At 41.7% G+C, this 20207-nt stretch overlaps 2 protein-coding genes across 9 annotated transcripts in view; one reads left to right on the top strand and one right to left on the bottom strand.

The window, feature by feature from the left end:
* Hadhb (hydroxyacyl-CoA dehydrogenase trifunctional multienzyme complex subunit beta) overlaps nt 1-5949 on the bottom strand; it is a 34154-nt gene extending 28205 nt beyond the window's left edge. For 2 of the 8 annotated variants that reach the window (XM_006239786.4, XM_063261519.1), the window contains exon 1: nt 5578-5709. The gene's annotated coding sequence lies outside the window, so the exon portion shown is untranslated. The other 6 variants (NM_133618.3, XM_063261523.1, XM_039111746.2 and 3 more) reach the window with 6 other exon arrangements.
* Nucleotides 5950-6192: 243 nt separating this feature from the next.
* Nucleotides 6193-20207, top strand: part of Hadha (hydroxyacyl-CoA dehydrogenase trifunctional multienzyme complex subunit alpha) — a 39634-nt gene continuing 25619 nt past the window's right edge. Inside the window, exons 1-4 of the mRNA NM_130826.2 lie at nt 6193-6275; nt 17032-17073; nt 17619-17689; nt 19460-19593. Of these exons, the coding sequence (NP_570839.2) occupies nt 6209-6275; nt 17032-17073; nt 17619-17689; nt 19460-19593 (314 nt within the window). The 5' untranslated portion in view covers nt 6193-6208. The remainder of the gene's footprint in view (nt 6276-17031; nt 17074-17618; nt 17690-19459; nt 19594-20207) is intronic.

Raw genomic sequence — 20207 nt, forward strand, 5'->3', positions numbered from 1 at the left:
TTTTATATGAAGAGTGTTTTCCTGTTTGTCTGAACACTGCCTGTGTACACTGCCCAGAGTCCAGAAAAGGGAGTCAAGTTCTCTGGAACTATGTTTATAGCAGGTTGCCAACCACCATGAAGGTGCTGGGAATTGAACCTGGAATTTCTTGAAGAACAGGCAATGTTCTTAACACAGAGCCATCTCTCTTAATCTCCTTGTAAATTTTCCATAGTACCATACTTCCAACTTTTTCTCAACATAATATCAAAATTACCTTTTAAACTAGAAATTTAAATTTTAAATTAGTAACAGCAAATAAAAGAAAACAGCAAATAAATGGACACAAATATGAACAGATGGCTTACAAGAAAGGAAATATAAAGGGCTCTTATACATATAAGAAAAGAAGGCTGGGGTGATTTAGTCAGTAAAGTGCCTACCAGACAAGGATAAGGAATTTAGTTCAGATCCCCAGAACCCATATAAAAAGCCACAAAAAGGGGCATACTCCTATAACCCTAACCCTTGGAGCAAGGCAGAAACCAGAGGTTCCCTGAAGCTTGCTGCCCTGATAATAAAGTTCATGTTCAGAGACCCTGTCTCAAAAAAGATATAGAGGAAAGACACCCAACATCAACCGGCAATGCACACATGCCACAAACACAGACATACCACAGCACACACACACACACACACACACACACACACACACACACACACACACACACAGAGTTGGGAGCCGGGGCGTCTTCAACTCCAAAAAGAGGATTTGGATTAAAACCACAGAGATATAGAGATAAAATTATCAGTTAAATTAGCAAAAACCCAAAGGTTTGATCTATACTGCCTGGGCAGTCATGTATAAATGTTCACTGTAACAAAGGTGCAAACTGATGCAAACTCTATGCTGGACAATTTGGAATTGTCGTTTAACACTATATGTTCACCTAACTTTGGTCTAACAATTCCACTTCCATGAACTTCTATAACAAATATTATGTACATGATCTGTATTAGAAGAATGGCAAATAGGGAATTGGTTAAGTTATGCTATAACAACCAGTGAAATACTATATTGTATAGCCATAAAAGATAAGAAAATAGGAGCTGGAGAGATAGCTCAAAGGTCAAGAACATTAGCTGCTTCCCAGAGAACCTAGGTCTGATTCCCTATACCCACATGGCAGCTTACGACAGTCTGTAATCTAGTTCCGGGAACCTAACACTCTCTTCTGTCTTCTGCAGGGACCAGGCACATAGTGTTGCATAGATAAACGTGCAGGCAAAACACCCATTGCATAAAAATAAGGGTGTGTGTGTGTGTGTGTGTGTGTGTGTGTGTGTGTGTGTGTGTGTTGTACGCTAGCACCCATTAAAAGAGGAAAATATGTGTGTATTTCCTTCAATCACAATAAAATACCTCTAGGAGTACAATATTAAACACTGTTAGACAGGGCATGGTGGGATATCTTTAATCCTGGCACTCAGGAGGCAGAGAAATATTTTTGTAAGTTCAAAGGCACTCTGGTCTACAAAGTGAGTTCCAAGTCAGCCAGTGCTACAGAGGGAGTGGGGGAGGGGAGGGGAGGGAAGGAGAGGGGAGAGAGAGAGCTATTGATTGATTAGAGTAGAGCTGGAGAGATGGCTCATCTCTTAAGAGTACTTGTTGCTTTCGCAGAGGACCTGGATTTAGTTACCAAAACCTACATGGTGGCTCACAACCATCCATAACTCCAGTTCTAAGAGATCTGATCCCCTGTTATGACCTCCATGGGTACCAGGCACACATGTGGAACATGTACAAACATGCAAGCAAAACATACAAATAAAAATAAAATTAATATTTTTTTTTCCAAAGCTGGGGACCGAACCCAGGGCCTTGCGCGTGCTAGGCAAGCGCTCTACCACTGAGCTAAATCCCCAACCCCAAAATTAATATTTTTTAAAAATATTGTTACAGGCTAATGAGATGGCTCAATGGCTATAGGTGCTTGCCACCGAGCACGAGGACCTGATGAGCCTCAGGATTGGTAATGGAATGAGAACCAACTCCTACAGGGAGCACAGGAAGCTGTGAGTGAGGAAGGTCCTAAAATCAATGTATGCTTTAGACACGGACATAGCCATGCCAAGGATCCAATGCCTTAGGACTGTAAGAGTGGCAAAGCCTTCCCCGGGGAAAGCTCAGAGGAATGACAAAGCTTTTCTTGGGACAGGGGAAGGGAGAGGTCCAAGTGTAACAGAGTGACTAGTATGTACAAAACTAGCAGCCCTGGGTTCCCCTCCTTCTGAATGGTTTACAGCTTAAGACTGTTTTCCTAAAGAATCTTAAGTACCTTCTACTCAGACAAGCTAACCGCCTACACCCCGTGTCGTACACAATAGACATGATGAGGTTCCAAGTTCTGGTGGCAGCAGATGTCACTTCAGTGTGTGCACGTACAACCTGACCCCAGCCAGTCTTTCTGTATACATCTGTCATTTCGTCAGTGTTTGTCCCTTCTTCATTTCCACACTGCCCCTAGACAGGGTTCCAAGTCACAAGCTGCAAACAGGTTCCAGCAAACTCCTACTAGACATCTTCTGATCTCCAAATAAGTGACATGGACTTCTCTCCCAAATGTTAATAAAAAAAATAATTGTTAGCTAGGGGACAGTGAGCATGTCACATGTAGAGCATGTTCACATGTCATTGGATATCTCTGGACGTTAGAGCTCTCCTCCTACCAAGTGGCTCCATGATTCAAAGTCAGGTCCTCTGGCTTGGTGGTAGGCATTTTTACCAAAGCAGCCACCTCACTGACTCAATTTCTTAATTTTTTAACATAGTTTTTACTTAAAAAGTAAGAAAGAAAAACTTACGATTTACAAATAATGGCTGTAGTAGCTGACCTCAGTATCTCTCCTTGGTTGTTGTACTCTTGGTGTGACTGCCTCCCACACTGTACTGCTCTATGTCAGAAGTGATGGCACTGCTTCGGAAATCAAGCTATGAAAAATAATACTGCAGCTTCTATCTTAGTCTTTCAGATCACTGAAAGGGGAGCCAGCTGGCAAGCAGAGAAGCCTTTCTGGAACGGTCTGTATACTGCTGCTTCCTGCCATGTGAGTGAACTTAGAAGCTGATCCTAGCATAGGAAACCCTTCAGATGACTACAGCCTGACCAACATGCTGATGCAACCCTAAGAAACTCCAATCAGAACAACCCAGCCAAGTAGCCCCAGATTACTGACCCTCAGAAAGTGTATGACATCTTATGACAAGCATACCAAAAGATATTAGAATTTATAATATAATATGTAAATATAGTATTTAAAGTAAATGGAGGAAAGATGGCTTGATCAATAAATTTGCTGGGATATATATATATATGCTGTCTTCAGACACACCAGAAGAGGGCATCAGATCCCATTACAGATGGTTGTCAGTCACTATGTGGTTGCTGGGAATTAAACTGGGACCTCTGGAAGAGCAGTCAGTGCTCTTAACTACTGAGCCACTCCAGCCTTCTAGTTGGTTTCTATCTGAATACTTGAAATGCTCATTAGAGAACTATTTATTGTTGGAACTAACATAAATGCAGATCAATAGAAACAGTTGAACTGTATCATAAATATATCTTGAATACTCAGCAGCTTAGGAGAAAACAAGATATATATGTTTTATCCTGACATCCACGATACATATTAAATAAAAATGCAAGCACTAAAGACTTACTACAAGACTATACACCAGGTGATACACACCGGGGAGTACATACCATAATGGTGCATGCCTTTAATTGAAGCACTTAAGAGGCAGAGGCAGGCAGATCTCTTTAAGTGTGAGGCCAGCCTGAATTAACCAGTTCCAGAACAAGCAGAGCTACATAATAGAGAGACCCTGTCTGATAAGGCCAAAAAAACCAACGCTACACTCTTGTATTGAAAGGCTGGCTTTTGTCGCCATTTACAAAGCTTCAGAAATACAGAAATCTTACCAAAAATTTATTCAAAACATGTCAATATTTGGATAGTTTTAGGCTTAGGTAGCACAGAGGCCCATGGGGAGATGAAAGAGAAAAATAGGTAGGTAAAGAACATAAAAGAAAGATAGGGTGACTTAACAGTTACTACATCATCAAAGAACAGACTCCAAGTGCAAATCCTAGCTTCACTCCAGCTGTAGGACCTGTAGCAAGTTGCTTAACTTTTCTGGTTTTGGCCCTTCCCTGAAATGTACACCATTTTAGAGTTGTTGAGATAATTAAATACACACCTAGATACAGACAGGTACATGTTGCCTGATATCTAGTAAGGCTTATTTATTTATGTGTTTGCTATTATTAGTGGCCGATGATATAAATATACCTAGTTCTCCTATAAGCCTTTGCACTGAAGTGCTAATGATCAAAAAACAATTAAAAAAGAAAAAAAAACCACGTTGTACTTGATAGAACTTACAACTTCACTGAGAATGCAGAGAACTCCCCCCCAAAAAAGAAAGCACTTTAAATTAATTAGCAAAATATAACCCAAAATCCTCAACAAAAGGGTTTTTCTTTCACAAGGTTTCTTTTTTAACTCCCTTTTGAAGCGCTAACAGTGAAGCTGGGGCCTATACTGAGCAAGCTCTCTACCAGCTCCAGTTTTTACACTTTCAAAGAATTGAAAAAGTGTGTGTATGTGTGTATGAATGGTTTTTGTAGGTTCCATCTCCAGTATAAAAAAAAATGTATAAAAAGCTGCAAGCAACACAAAACAAATATGTAACAGCATAAGGTGGGGGTCACAAAACAAACTATTTTACAAAGAAAGTATATGAAGCTAGGTGTAGTGGAGGGCTTTGACCGGGGGAAAGGGTTCCTTTTTTGCAATTTTCTCTTAAGTGGTCGTCTAGTATCAGCCTAAAGTGTTTTTGGAGGTGGAAGACTTAGTTTGACCCGAGCTTTAAAAAGGGACTCTCCTTTCTTTTTCCAGAATATTTCAGCCATTTCTTCTTTCCTTTCTGGCAGAATAATCGGTTAATTAGCAAGTTAACTGTTTGAACCCTGGGCTTGCCACAAAGAAGGAATTTTATGTAATCTTTCTGAGCCTGTCAAGTCACTGAAAGTGCAAATGATCGAAACGTGGGGTTTGTGGGTATTAAACAAAATGGTGCATGCACCAGAAACTGACTTCACTTTCTTTTGAAAACAATCAGTTTATTTCAGGACTCATCTTTCCAGCACCAAAACAAACAACCAACACTCTGGTGCCGGGAAGAACTGAGCTATCAATTAAAAGAAGACATAGGTTCTAGACAGTTCTCCACCTGTGCCTACCAGTTAATACACTCTGATTCACCAGCTACAGCTACATCAAAGAGAAAGAGTAAGGAGTGGTGGGAATGCCCAGATGTTCGCCGGGTTCCCTTCTGGGTTAGAAAATAACCGTGAACCCTGGGTCACCAAGCAGGTTGGAGGGCAGTCTTGGCTGCTTCCACACCCGAGGCCCGCACTTAATGACGCGTTCTCAATCTCTACAGCCGCCGGACTGCCTAGAGAGGTAAGCAGGGGAAACGACACCGCTCTGACACAGCCCAGCGTTTCACACACACGCAAACCGTTCGTGAACCTGAAGTGATAAATGCAGACAGAAGACACAGCTGCAGCGAGCCACGCCAAGAACGCGACCCCCGCCCGTCCTGAGGCGGTTCGCAACGGAAGCCTGGACCAGCCTGTCCCGCTCTCGGTACTTCGACTCTTACAGCACTGGGTAGCGGCCGCGGGCACCGACGAGAAGAGTCCGGAGCAAAGTGGCACCTGCCTGCGGGAAAGTCAGAAGAAAACAGAAAAGCGCGCTGCCGCACCTTAGAGTCTGCGAAGGATGCGGCCCCCAAGAAGGTCAAGTCCAGACTGATAAACGCCCGCCCACGACGAAGGGCGGCTCCCGCTCCACAAGGACCCCTCTCGCCCCGCCCAGGGCCCCCGCGGAAATTGAGAGCTGTCCACCAAGCGCCTGTCCAGAAAGTCAGACACTCCGCCCCCTCCTCAGAGGTCTTTGGTCTCCCCTTCAGAGAAACCATCCTTTCGGCTCTCTTAGTTGAGAGCAAGAGGAAGGGCGAAAGGACCGGTGACAACTCAGAGTCTTTATTTTAGTAAGGCGGCACATAGGGCACCCTGCCAGACAGACTGAGAAAAGAAAAGCCCTCGACTCCGTTGCCCCCCACTAGAAGAGCTTTTGCTTTCGTCCTCTTCTGCTCAAGATGGTGGCGTCCCGGGCAATTGGCAGTCTCAGTCGCTTCTCTGCCTTCAGGATCCTGCGCTCCAGAGGTGAGCCTGGATGAGGGCTTGGGAGATTCTCGGGTGCCTGCAGGAACTGGGGCGGCGGGGAGCAGCGTTTGCCCCCTCACTGTCTCCTGCCTACCCCTTTTCCGAGACCGGTGGAAACAGGGTTACTGTTCCGAGACCCTATTTCCTGTGTCCTTGCGAAGGAACTGTCACTCCCTCTCTCCCTGCTCCGGCGGTGTCAGGCTCTCCCCTAACTTATCCTTAGTCGTTTCCACTCAGCCTGGCAGTTTGCGCAGGTGTCTGCTGTAGCCCTGTGCTCACGCCCCTCTTGTCTTCCTTAACGTTTCTCTTGGCCCTGACGCTGCTAGGTCGGGAGGACTAAGATTTGTCACATTTTTGAGGCTCTACCACAGGTTCGTCGCCATACGAGATACCTATTAATCTTCTTGGTGACATTGGCTACTAACCTTACAGCAGATCACTGGCACTCCTTATCTTTACCGTCAACACCATTTTTTTTATTTTTTTTATTTTTTTTATTTTTTTATTTTTTTTTTGCAGAGAGCTCAGCTCTCCCACTCCAATAATCTTGGTGTGACTGTATAGAAGGTTGAAACCGGAGGTTCTCCAACTTAGGCAAAGAAATTTTGATGAGAAGTCAAGTGTTTGATCATTTAAAAAAAAAACTATTTCTAATCTTGTTTCTGCCAATTCCCAGGCAGGTTCCACGAGCTGCATTCCTCTTCAATCTAGCAGTGAAAGGGTTAAAGGGGTGTTAAAGGGGTTTGGTTTAAAAAAAAAAAAAAAAAAAAAAAAAAGCCTTTCCCCAGACATCCCAAATCTGTAAGGGCAAATGTAACTTTATTGTGTATTTATCGATACCAGTTACTTCTAGACTTTACTTTGTAAATGAATTCACACCAATTGTCCTCACAAAAAATATGCAGTAGAATTTATTTTTCTTGCCCCTCCCATGGCATTTAATTAAGCGATTGAATCTTTTCCTTTTTTTTTTTTTTTTATCTTCTCAGATCGATTATGTGTAAACAGCCAAAATTACCACTACATTACCAAAAAACTGAAATGGGCTGGGTATCGTATTGTTTGCCTTTAATATTAGGTGGATCTTTGAGTTCATGGCCTTTCTGGTCTACATAGTGAGTTTCAGGCCAGTCAGAGAGACTCTGTCTTTAAAAAAAGAAAAAGAGGGGCTGGGGATTTAGCTCAGTGGTAGAGCGCTTACCTAGGAAGCGCAAGGCCCTGGGTTCGATCCCCAGCTCCGAAAAAAAGAACCAAAAAAAAAAAAAAAAAAAAAAAGAAAAAGAAAGACAAGATGTTAGATTTGGGGAAGAAATGAAGAAAAAAAGCTTCCATTATCTTTAAAACAGTTTTTTTTGGGGGGGCGGGTGGAATCACATATGGTCCTGTGTTTGCTGTAAGGGACTTTTATGGATGGGCAGCCAGTATAATGCTGGAGTGGTGATCAGGTCACATGGTCTCCATGTCTCTAGCTAGCTTTTGACTTTGCCCAAGCACTTTAATCTAAATGGGCTTTCTTTTCTCATCTGTAAAATGAATGAGAGGTGTTTTTTTTCCCCCTTTGGTAGGAGAAGTAGTATGATGGAGCAATTAAAAACATTAAATTTGGGCTCTGCCATCTGTCCTGAGTCTGTCTTTTACCTTCTAGTGACCTTGGGAATTAATTTCAATATCTTTCTCATTGGTAAAGTGGAGTCAATCATAACTAAGTCTAAAGAAGTTATGTTAGGTATAAAACATAGGAATCCATTCTCAGTAAATGTTATTAATCTTTTAGCCCTTAGAAGTCATGACTGTATATACCTGATGAGAACTTTTAAAGTAATCTATTTACATAGGCAGTAAAAAGCTAACAGCTAAATTTCCCTATACTTCTACATAGAAACATTCATAAATATATAAATAGTATTATGTTTTCATTAAGAAAATGTAGTCTGAGGGGTTGGGGATTTAGCTCAGTGGTAGAGCGCTTGCTAGGCCCTGGATTTGGTCCCCAGCTCCGAAAAAAAGAAAAAAAAAGAAAATGTAGTCTGTCATAGCTCCAACTTATTTTAATAGCAGTTTATACACTTTGAAAAAATATGCAGGAAAGTCTATTTAAAATTAGCCGCACACTTGATTTACCATTTAGAGTCTAGACTCAACAGGTCAGTCCTTGACCCTGACTGAGAGTGTGTGCAAGCCTTGTCAAACGCTTAATGACCTCTAGCATTTACTAGGAATAGAGCTCCTATACAATACTATCAAATAAAAAAAAAATCACAAATTGAACTTAATACCCGTTTAATTTCCTACTTCTACTAAATCCAAAGTATGTATGTGGTAAAAGAATTTTACAGAAAATAACAGCAGTTAGTAGATACTGTGGTATTTATAAATCTGACTATAAACCAAAGTAACATTCTCAGTTTTCAAAGTTGTGCAGCACATAGTTTTTATGATCTTGTAGATATTTTCTTGAGTCACATATGAGGATGATTAAAAAGTAGGACAAAGGTTTTGCTTTTGCTGGCACTGAAAATGTAGGCTAAAGTTCATACAGCCTCTGTGTAGTAAGCTTCGCTGTTAGGCGTGGGGTAAGGCTGGATTTCAGAAGCAAAGTTACCTTGTACTTTGGCTTGATTAAATTGACTGTGGTTACTTTTTCTTTTTTAATGTTTGTGCATTCACTGCTCTTTTCTCTTTGCTTTTTGTCTCTGTTGGTTTAGAGGAGGCTTTATGTATGTGTGTGGGAGTGTGTTTACCCCAAAGAAAGGTTAGTCCGTGTAGGCAGGAATTAAAATGGCTTAACAATAGGCTAATGAGCACCAACTCTTTTTTTATTACTATCATTTGTTTGTTTGTTGAGACCTGGCTAGCCTGGGACACCTAGTGATCTGCCTCCCTCTGCCCTCTGAGTGCTCCCACACCCTACTTTGCATCTTCAGCCTTTAAAGACAAATATCTGAGTTGTAAGATAGTAACTCTGCCCTGAATGACAAATACCTGTGATCCGGGCTTTCCACTAAGGCAGAGGAATACAAGTTCCAGCTAGTCTGGACACCCTGGTAGCACCTCTCCTCCAAATGACATTCAACCATGCTGCCTTTAAAGGTTGGGCTTTTTGTTTGGCTAGGTGGGTTTGTTTGAGTGTTTGGTTTTGGTTTTCTGGAGGTTTGTTTTTTTACTTGTATTCTATCACTTACATACTTATTTTCTAGGTTTTTATGTGTCTCTGTATCTCATTCCTTCCTACTTGTACTCCTAGTCAGTCCATTCCTATTCCAGAGTACTTTACTCTTTTCTAGTCAGATTACCTATCCCATGCTTCTTTCCCACTAGAATTTGTACTTTACAATTTGTTTTTCAATTTTGTGTATTTAGCCTAGGTCCTTGTGCATGCTGGGCAAACTGTCTACCACTAAGCGATTTTCAAATCCGCATCTATATCCCTGAATAAATGCCACATCTTCAGCTACCCTGGAATGCAAGCTCCACCAAGAAAGAGACTTTTTATTTTACTTGTTACCCCAACGTCCTAGAAGATTGCACAACCCACCAGGTTGCTGTAAAAAAAAGTTTGTTGAGAAATGACTGAAATTTTATTGGAAGGGATTAATTATAACTGTTTGCAAATGCAGAAATAAACACAAATAAGTAAATGATTAAGTAAAGACCAAAATACAGTCAGAGAAGAGGAGCATTGTACTGTTGAAACCTGAAAGCGAAGGTCTGTGGGGAAAGTTAGACCATGTACATTTTGTTGATGATCAGCACTGAAGTTTTAATATTAAGAAATAGGTAACTAGGGGCTGGGGATTTAGCTCAGTGGTAGAGCACTTACCTAGGAAGCGCAAGGCCCTGGGTTCGGTCCCCAGCTCTGAAAAAAAGAACCAAAAAAAGAAAAGAAAGAAATAGGTAACTAGTAGTTGATACTACTTTTAAGGCAGTGCTTCTCAACCTCCCTAATGCTGCGACCCTTTAACACAGTTCTTCATGTCGTAGTGACCCCCAACCATAGAATTTTGTTATTTCATAACTAATTTCAATATTGTTGGAATCATAATATAAATATACGATATACAGCACATCTGATATGTGACCCCAAAGGGGGTCGAGACCCACAGGTTGAGAACCAATTCTTTAGATATCTGCAGTTTGCTGAGAACAGATGTTTGCATGTGTAAGACCTAATCAAGAAAGTGACAGTTTGGGGTTGGGGATTTAGCTCAGTGGTAGAGCGCTTGCTGGCAAGCGCAAGGCCCTGGGTTCGGTCCCCAGCTCCGAAAAAAAGAAAAGAAAAAAAAAAAAAAAAAGAAAGTGACAGTTTGTCTTTTTTTTTCTGGAACTAAGGAAAGGGATAACTTTCCTTGGATAGTCAGGCAAGTTTGGGATTCTGTGGTCAGGAGAAGGGAGTGAAGAATTAGAGAGGAGCATAGAAGAGATGGTTTGAGGTGAACATGAGTAAAGATGAAGGAGAAAAAGAGGGTGTTCTGAAGAACCCTAAATGCTGCATTTAGGGATGTTGCCTCTGAGCTACTCCAGAACAACCTGCTTACCACCTAAAGCTTGCTTAGAGCAGGGTAGAAGCAAGCCTTTACAATGGCGGGACCATAGAACAATGCCCGAAACAGATTTAATGTTTGTTCAAAATCCCCCTTATAGTCCCTATCTTCTACCTAGAATCTAGCTCAAAAGATCCTCCTCTGGACCATTCTTTTTTTTGGGGGGGGAGGAAAGGGTTTATTTGGCTTACACGTTCACATCACCATTGATCATTGTAGGAAGTCAAGACAGGAACTCACAGAGGGCAGGACCCTGGAGACAGAAGCTCATGCAGAGCCCATGGAGGGGTGCTGCTTACTGGCTTGCTCCCCCTGCTCTCTTTTTTTTTTTTTTAATTTAGAGAATACTTTATTAGTTTTTGTAATCAAACCCACGTATATAAGACCTTACATATTTAATACAGTGTGTTACCCCTGTACAAATGGAAAAAACTTAAGTTCAACATTTCTAGACCAATATGGCTGTTAATTTCTGTACAGTGCCAACTCAACACAGTAAACGGGGATACTTTTTTCGAAAGTTGACAGCACAGGTAAAGTTTCAAAAAATTCAAATTATATATCTGTATATATATATTTATATTTATATAAAAAGACCAATAATAGCAGTGTGTTATGCATCAACAGCAGCAACAGCTTTTCCAGGTTCTGCAGTCATCTGAACAAAACTGTAGAGACATCCAGCACAATCCATTAAAAAGAAAAAAAAAAAAGTAAAAAAACAAAACCCAAGAAAACAGCACAGTTCTGTTACTCTTGTGGTACCTGGCACCATTTTTTTTTTTAAATTAGCTTCTCAATCATCATCTGGAAAGAAAACATTCTGAGCAACATCATTAAAAACAGCTCTGATAAAGCACAGTCACTACTACGTATCATAAAGCAGGTACAAGCTATTTTACATCCACAGAGGTATGATACAGTACTGTCCTACATCTATAATACTAGAGGATACAATTTAAAAGGCATTATTTGAGACTTGATTCTACTTTTCCAGCAGAGGGCCCAAAGGATGGTGTGACACAGCTTTGTAAAGAAACATACTCTAGACAGGATTTCCTTTCACTAGTGGCACACTTCTAAGGATTCATTCTCTCCATGAATGTCAGCTAAAACCGTTATTAAAAAAATGAAATATCCCTAGAACAAAACCGTATAACCACCAGATTCACATGAAGATGACCTAGTGGAGACAAGCTGGACCTCACCTTACCAACAAGCTATCAAATCTGTTATGTTAAAACAGTGAGACCTCCAAGGAAGGAGATGCCAAGTAGTGCTTCAAAGCTTCGGACCACAATCAAACACAGCATCCTTTTCAACAGAAGCAGAAGCTCATCTGAATATGCTCATGGATGCTGACATCAACATTTAATCATCTCCTCACTCATCCAGGAAGAGGGGGAGATCAGTTACTACTGTACTTTATTGTGTTCAACCAAATCACCATGTTACAAAAATAGCAAGCTGCCATAATAAAAAATAAGGCTCCTCGGGCTGGAGAGATGGCTCAGCGGTTAAGAGCACCCGACTGCTCTTCCAGAGGTCATGAGTTCAATTCCCAGCAACCACATGGTGGCTCACAACCATCTGTAAGGAGATCCGGTGCCCTCTTCTGGTGTATCTGAAGACAGCTACAGTGTACTTATATATAATAAATGAATAAATCTTTAAAAAAAAAAAATAAGGCTCCTCTATCCAGCACCAGATAGCATCATTTTACTTTCAAGCCTAGAAATTGCACACTTGTATATAAACCAATCGAAGATGAGGATTGAGAGTTCATCTTGGTGGATTTTTCCTTTGATGAATATGAAGTGTCCTTCCTTATCTTTTTTGATGACTTTTAATTGAAAATTGATTTTATTTGATATTAGAATGGCTACTCCAGCTTGCTTCTTCTGACCATTTGCTTGGAAAGTTGTTTTCCAGCCTTTCACTCTGAGGTAGTGTCTGTCTTTGTCTCTGAGGTGTGTTTCCTGTAGGCAGCAGAATGCAGGGTCCTCATTGCGTATCCAGTTTGTTAATCTATGTCTTTTTATTGGGGAGTTGAGGCCATTGATGTTGAGAGATATTAAGGAATAGTGATTATTGCTTCCTGTTATATTCCTATTTGGATGTGAGGTTATGTTTGTGTGCTTTCATTCTCTTTGTTTTGTTGCCAAGACGATTAGTTTCTTGCTTCTTCTAGGTATAGCTTGCCTCCTTATGTTGGCCTTTACCCTTTATTATCCTTTGTAGTGCTGGATTTGTAGAAAGATATTGTGTAAATTTGGTTTTGTCATGGAATATCTTGGTTTCTCCATCTATGTTAATTGAGAGTTTTGCAGGATACAGTAACCTGGGCTGGCATTTGTGTTCTCTTAGGGTCTGTATGACATCTGTCCAGGATCTTCTGGCCTTCATAGTTTCTGGCGAAAAGTCTGGTGTGATTCTGATAGGTCTGCCTTTATATGTTACTTGACCTTTTTCCCTTACTGCTTTTAATATTCTTTCTTTATTTTGTGCGTTTGGTGTTTTGACAATTATGTGACGGGAGGTGTTTCTTTTCTGGTTCAATCTATTTGGAGTTCTGTAGGCTTCTTGTATGCCTATGGGTATCTCTTTTTTTAGGTTAGGGAAGTTTTCTTCTATGATTTTGTTGAAGATATTTACTGGTCCTTTGAGCTGGGAGTCTTCACTCTCTTCTATACCTATTATCCTTAGGTTTGATCTTCTCATTGAGTCCTGGATTTCCTGTATGTTTTGGACCAGTAGCTTTTTCCGCTTTACATTATCTTTGACAGTTGAGTCAATGATTTCTATGGAATCTTCTGCTCCCGAGATTCTCTCTTCCATCTCTTGTATTCTGTTGGTGAAGCTTGTATCTACAGCTCCTTGTCTTTTCTTTTGATTTTCTATGTCCAGGGTTGTTTCCATGTGTTCTTTCTTGATTGCTTCTATTTCCATTTTTAATTCCTTCAACTGTTTGATTGTGTTTTCCTGGAATTCTTTCAGGGATTTTTGCGATTCCTCTCTGTAGGCTTCTACTTGTTCTCTAAGGGAGTTCTTTATGTCTTTCTTGAAGTCCTCCAGCATCATGATCAAATATGATTTTGAAACTAGATCTTGCTTTTCTGGTGTGTTTGGATATTCCGTGTTTGCTTTGGTGGGAGAATTGGGCTCCGATGATGCCATGTAGTCTTGGTTTCTGTTGCTTGGGTTCCTGCGCTTGCCTCTCGCCATCAGATTATCTCTAGTGTTACTTTGTTCTGCTATTTCTGACCGTGGCTAGACTGTCCTATAAGCCTGTGTGTCAGGAGTGCTGTAGACCTGTTTTCCTGTTTTCTTTCAGCCAGTTATGGGGACAGAGTGTTCTGCTTTCGGGCGTGTAGTTTTTCCTCTCTACAGGTCTTCAGCTGTTCCTGTGGGCCTGTGTCTTCAGTTCACCAGGCAGGTTTCTTGCAGGGGAAAAGTTGGTCCTACCTGTGGTTCCAAGGCTCAAGTTTGCTCGTGGGGTACTGCCTAAGTCCTCTCCGCGGCGGCAGCAACCGGGAAGATCTGCGCCGCTCTTTCCGGGAGCCTCCGTGCACCAGGGTTCCAGATGGCGTTTGGTGTTTTCCTCTGGCGTCTGGATGTGCACAGAGTGCAGTCTCTTCTGGTTTCCCAGGCGTGTCCGCCTCTCTGAAGGTTTAGCTCTCCCTCCCACGGGATTTGGGTGCAGAGAACTGTTTATCCGGTCTGTTTCCTTCAGGTTCCGGCGGTGTCTCAGGCGCAGGGATCCTGCCGCTCCTGGGCCCTCCCCTACGGGAAACCAGAGGCCTTATACAGTTGCCTCTTGGGCCAGGGATGTGGGCAGGGGTGGGCAGTGTTGGTGGTCTCCTCCGCTCTGCAGCCTCAGGAGTGCCCACCTGATCAGGCGGTGAGGTCTCTCTCCCACGGGGTTTGGGAGCAGAGAGCTGCTGCCCCTCTGGACCACTCTTGCTTGCACACACATCCAGTCATTGTCATTGTTAGGGAAAAGCCCAGTCCTGAATTAGAACTGACTGCTACAGGTGGGAGGAGTCACGAGATTGATGTAACTGACATGAAAGACAGGTCTAAGATTCCCCAATTTACAGTTTAATAAGAACTCTGGACAAGATAATCCTTAGCAGCAAACCAAGTGAACTTCCCACACTTCGAAGCAGAAGGATGGGAATTATATACTAAGCCAGACAGTGCTGCTCACAGACAACCAGAATACAGCTGGCCTTCCTCAAAAACTATTTTGAAATATCTAGTGTCAGTTAATAGATAGTCGTAGAGATTAATTGTAACTCAGTGGTAGAGTACTTCTCTAGCATGTATCTGTGGGTTGAGTAATCCTCAACACTAATCATGGTGAGGCACACGCTTAGTCACAGCAGACAGATGAATATCTGTAAATTCAAGGCCAGCCTCATCTACATAACAAGTTCTTCTAGGCCAGCTAAGACTTTATAGTGGCCAAACAAAACAAAACTCATAGCACTTGGGAGGTTAAGGTAGGAAGATCGTGAATTCAAGGATTCAAGGTCATACTGACATATATATATATAGTAAGTTCCAACTAGCCTGAGCTACACAGTGGAACCCTATCGCAAATAAAAGAGAATAAAACAAAAATAACAAAACAAACAAACAAAAAACAGATTCCCTGGGCTCAGAAGTCATGGTTTTCTAAGTCTCATTGCCTCCCAAGTGCTAGGAAATGGTAGCTCGTGGACCACCACATGAGTCTGGCTATTATCTCAATGGCTGTTTTCCCTGAAGTGTTGGGGTTGCTTGAGTAAGCAAAGTGATAATTAGAACCAAAATGGCTAGGCTGGAGAGATGGCTCAATGGTTAAGAGCACTGACTGCTCTTCCAGAGGTCCTGAGTTCAATTCCCGGCATGATGGTGGGTCATAACCATCGGAAATGGAATCCAGTGCCCTCCTCTGGTGTGTGTGAAGACAGCTACAGTGTACTCATATACATAAAGGAAATAAATAAATCTTTAAAACAATACGATGGAATCTCTTTGTGGCCCCGCTGAAGAACGTACACGAGTCAGCTGATGAGCATCAACTAAGCAACAGGACAGCGTGGATTTTGCTGTCCAAGAATTGGGAACATCACTGGTGGGAAGCAGCACAAAGATTTCTCAGTTAGATATGCTTAAACCAGCAAAGTATGACATGGAGTGTTTCCTTTATAGCCAGTGCTTGCCCCTTTTGTTTTGTTTTGTTCTGTTTTCTGTGAGACAAAGTCTCACTATACAGTGGTGGATGACCTGGAACTCAATGTGTAAAATAGACTGGCGTCAGACTCTCAGACATCTTCCTGCCTCTGCCTCCTTAGGGCTGGGATTCAATTATGCACTGCCATACTTGGTGGCTTCTTTTGTTTGTTTTTAAAGTTTATTTTTAATGTGTGTTGATGTGCATACCAGTGTATGCCACATATGTAGGTACCCATGGAGGCCAGAAGAGGATCATCTGGAGCTGGGCCACTTTGAGCCTTTCTGCCATTATGGGTGCTGGGAACATGCTGGCCTGCAAATCACAGAGATCTACTTGCCTCTGCCTCCCCAGTGCAGTTGTAGAGGTCAGAGGGCCTTAGTGGGACTTGAGCTGAGGATACATAGCTGAGTGGTATAGTGTTTGCCTAGCATACAGTAGGCCTGGGTTTGATCCCAAGGGTAAACAGGGAACTAACTAGGGGACTAAGCAAAATGGGTCTCACTAGGCTCACATAGTGTCACAGGGCTCTGTTCTTTCTGAAACCCCTGAGGGAAACCCATTGCCTTGCATTGTCTAGCTCTAGAGACAACCTGAGGCCTCTGCTTGTGCTCATCTCCTTCCTTAAGCAACCTGGAGCTGGGTCGAGTGTCTCTGAGTTTCTTTGTGATGACACTAAGTCCATTTAGATAATCCATGTACTTTCCCTATATTAAGGTCAATCCTAATTCCATCTGCAGTCTTTGGCACATTGTAGAGACGCGCCCTCCTTTTTTTTCCTGGGGGAGGGGATCTTGCTGCCTTACTTCATGTCTGGATAATCATTTGACCTGATAGTTAAAATGAGAAAGGTAATGGATTGGCCATGATAATGGCCTAGAATACACTGTTCTGTTTTAGGGGTTTACTGGTATAAATTCCAGTTCTTCTGATTTGACAACTATTAAAGAAATTTTATTTCAGGAAGTAATTTTGAAACACTCTTCTCTTGCAGGCTGCATTTGCCACAGCTTTACAACTTCTTCTGCTTTGCTGTGTAAGTTTACTTTCATGTTTATGCACTTAAGGTTGCTTTTTATAACCCTTTTGTTCTTTTAAATGATAATATAATCCCATCATATTTCCCTTTCACTTTCCTCCCACCTCCCCCTCCCATCCATGCTCCTAGTTCTCTTAAATTCATGGCCTCTTTGTTATTGTAGGTATGCATATGTATATATGTGTGTGCTTATCCTGAATATGTATATCTTTGTATGTATATCCCTAGATAAATACATGTGTGCATATATACACACACATATATACATCCCAATATATATGTATCCCTAAATATATGTATTTATACAAAGAAAAAGAGGTCATGAATTTGAGAGAACAAGGGAAGTGGGAAGTAAGTGTGTGGGAGGGAGGGGTTGGAGGAAAGTAAATGGTGTGTGTATGTGTGTGTGTGTGTGTGTGTGTCCCTAAATATAACTGCCCAGTTCATGTAATGATGCTTGTATGTATATGATTTTAACATCACTTTGTAGATGTATTTTACAATAAGCAAGTTCAGAAACAAACTTGTCTTCTCTTTTTCAGCTAGAACCCATATTAATTATGGAGTCAAAGGGGATGTGGCAGTTATTCGGATTAACTCGCCCAATTCAAAGGTACCTGAACTTCCTTTAATTTCTACGGACCACAGTTATGAGTCCTGTCCTACATAGAAATGAAATCTGCCTGTCTTGAAGAGGACCTCTCTCATGGTGTTTAAAATTTTGCGAGTCCTTGAATGAGACTTCCTTCTTGGGGCCATGGGTGGTGATATACATACACCTTTACTCCCAGTACTTGGAGACAGGGGCAGGCGGGTCTCTGTGAATTCCAGGCTAGCCTGGTCTACAGAGCAAGTTCTAGATCAGTCAGAATTCCATAGCGAGACCCTGTCCCCAAAAAAAGAAAGAAAAAAAACCTTGGTGGTTTTGGTTGGGGAAGCAGAGGCAGGTGGATCTCTGTGACTTCCAGACAATCAGAGCTCCTTAGTGAGAGAGACCCCATCTCAGAAACAGGGCACAAAAAAATAATTCCTTCTTGTTGCCTCTAAGCATCAGATTAATATCGAGATTAATAAAACTAGCCTTCTGTTATGCATAGGATGAGGGTGATAGAATATGTTGTTGATAAGACTTAATCCACCTCATTACTGCCTAACAGACTCAGTACTCTCAGCAGGTTGGCTTCGGTAAATGTGGACACTTGGCTTTTGAGCCTCCTGCGGGATTTGAATGACTCAGACAGTCCATGTGCTAGAAATCAGGTTATTTGAAAACAGAACCTGGATCTTGGCAAATTCAGAATTTACCAATGCAGGCACCAGCACCCTGGTCTTTTGCCGAGAATAGTTTATTGCAGGAAATCATTCCTCATTTCAAGTATAAAGGTGTCATATTTTTTTAAAAATCTTATAGCCAGAGGCCTATAGAAATAGGAGATTTTAAGCCAAACATGATGACTCACAGAACCTGAGAGACACAAATAGAAGTCTAGGTCATCCTCAGCTATAGAGTTCAAGGCTAGCCTGGGCTATATAAAACCCTGTAAGAAATAGGAGAACTTGTACAGGAAGCACCTAACAGCTACCACAAATTAACCGTAATTGGACCAGACCCTTCTCCAGAGTTAGTCTTATACTGACTCACCAATGATTCAAATTTGGTTTTTTTTTTACCTAATTTTCTGAAGTTGAATAAATTTATAAAATGAAGTCCATACTATGTCTAATTTTGATCCTCCCTTTTTTAAAAAGGTCGGATAGATTCCCCACAACGACCAGTAAATATTTGTAGATTTCCTTTTACCCTGCATATGATCCAAACCCTTAGGACCACAACTTCATTCTCTTTTTTATTTTTTGAGTGTTTATTTGTTTGTTTGTTTGAGAGAGGGCTCGCTGTGTGTCCCGGCTGACTGGGAACTCTCTGTGTACACCAGGCAAGCCATAGGCTTGCAGCAGTCCTCCTTCCCCTGCCTCTTAACTACTAGGATCACAAGTAAGGTCAACCACTATGCTGGCCATCCCTGTTTGAGACCACCCCACTTCTGTTGTATTACGTGTATGATGTATTTGGGGGTAGAGTGAAGCAAAGCCTCTCACCTTTACATGGGATTAAGACTCAAGCTCAGGTTGTTGGGCAAGCCAGTTAACCACCAAGCATCTCTGCAGTGTGTGAGACCCATAGTTAAAGGGAGTGGTACTAATAGTTAAATAAAGCTACTTGAACAGAAAGCTGTTGGGTTTCAGGGGGTTTGGTCTGTCTGTGTTTTGGTTTTGGTTTCTTCTAGCAATATGTGTCTGCTGCATAAACATATTTGACAGTGATGGTCTGTGTATATGTGAAATTTCTGGTTTAAACACTTAGATGTAGCTCTTTCTCATGTAGGTAAATACATTGAATAAAGAAGTACAATCAGAGTTCGTAGAAGTAATGAACGAAATCTGGGCCAACGACCAAATCAGGAGCGCCGTCCTTATTTCGTCAAAGCCTGGCTGCTTTGTTGCAGGTGCTGACATCAAGTGAGTTTATTTTGCTTGATTATGTATTTTTAAATAATACATTCTCTAAACTAAGAGAGAAGTAAATCCTCCAAAATGTTGGTTTTTTAAGTTATTTTCCAGGGTATAATAAGTTAACCAAGAATGAATGCCTAGTTTGCATCCATCAGACCAGCAAACATTTAGAGTGAAATTTGGCAGTACTTAGCAAAATTGAAAGTACAGGGCTGGGGAGATGGCTCGGAGGGTAAAGTCCTGCTGCTCAGCCGAGGGTCTGAGCTGGAATCCCAGCATCCATGGATAAAGCTGGGCATGGTGAGTCTGATGGATTACTTTGTACCTGACGCTGACTTCCACACGTGCCTGCACAGGTGAGCACACATGCGATACACACAAGATGTGGGGGCAGAACATACGTTCCAGCCATATCTTCTGTGAAAGAACCCCTACTCTGTTCATAAGGAGAATGATCAGGCCCATGTACACACTATAAGGAAGCATTTGGAACAAGCTACAAGTCAGTAGGGAAACAGCCATGTCTGGCAGGTAAAGATTACCAGATAGCTTGAAGAAATTAACTAGATCCAGAATATAACCTTAGAACTCTGTGATCTGACAGTGAAAATATTTGCCAG

The sequence above is a fragment of the Rattus norvegicus genome, chromosome 6 (genome assembly GCF_036323735.1).
Source record: "Rattus norvegicus strain BN/NHsdMcwi chromosome 6, GRCr8, whole genome shotgun sequence".
In the NCBI taxonomy this organism is placed as follows: Eukaryota; Metazoa; Chordata; class Mammalia; order Rodentia; family Muridae; genus Rattus; species Rattus norvegicus.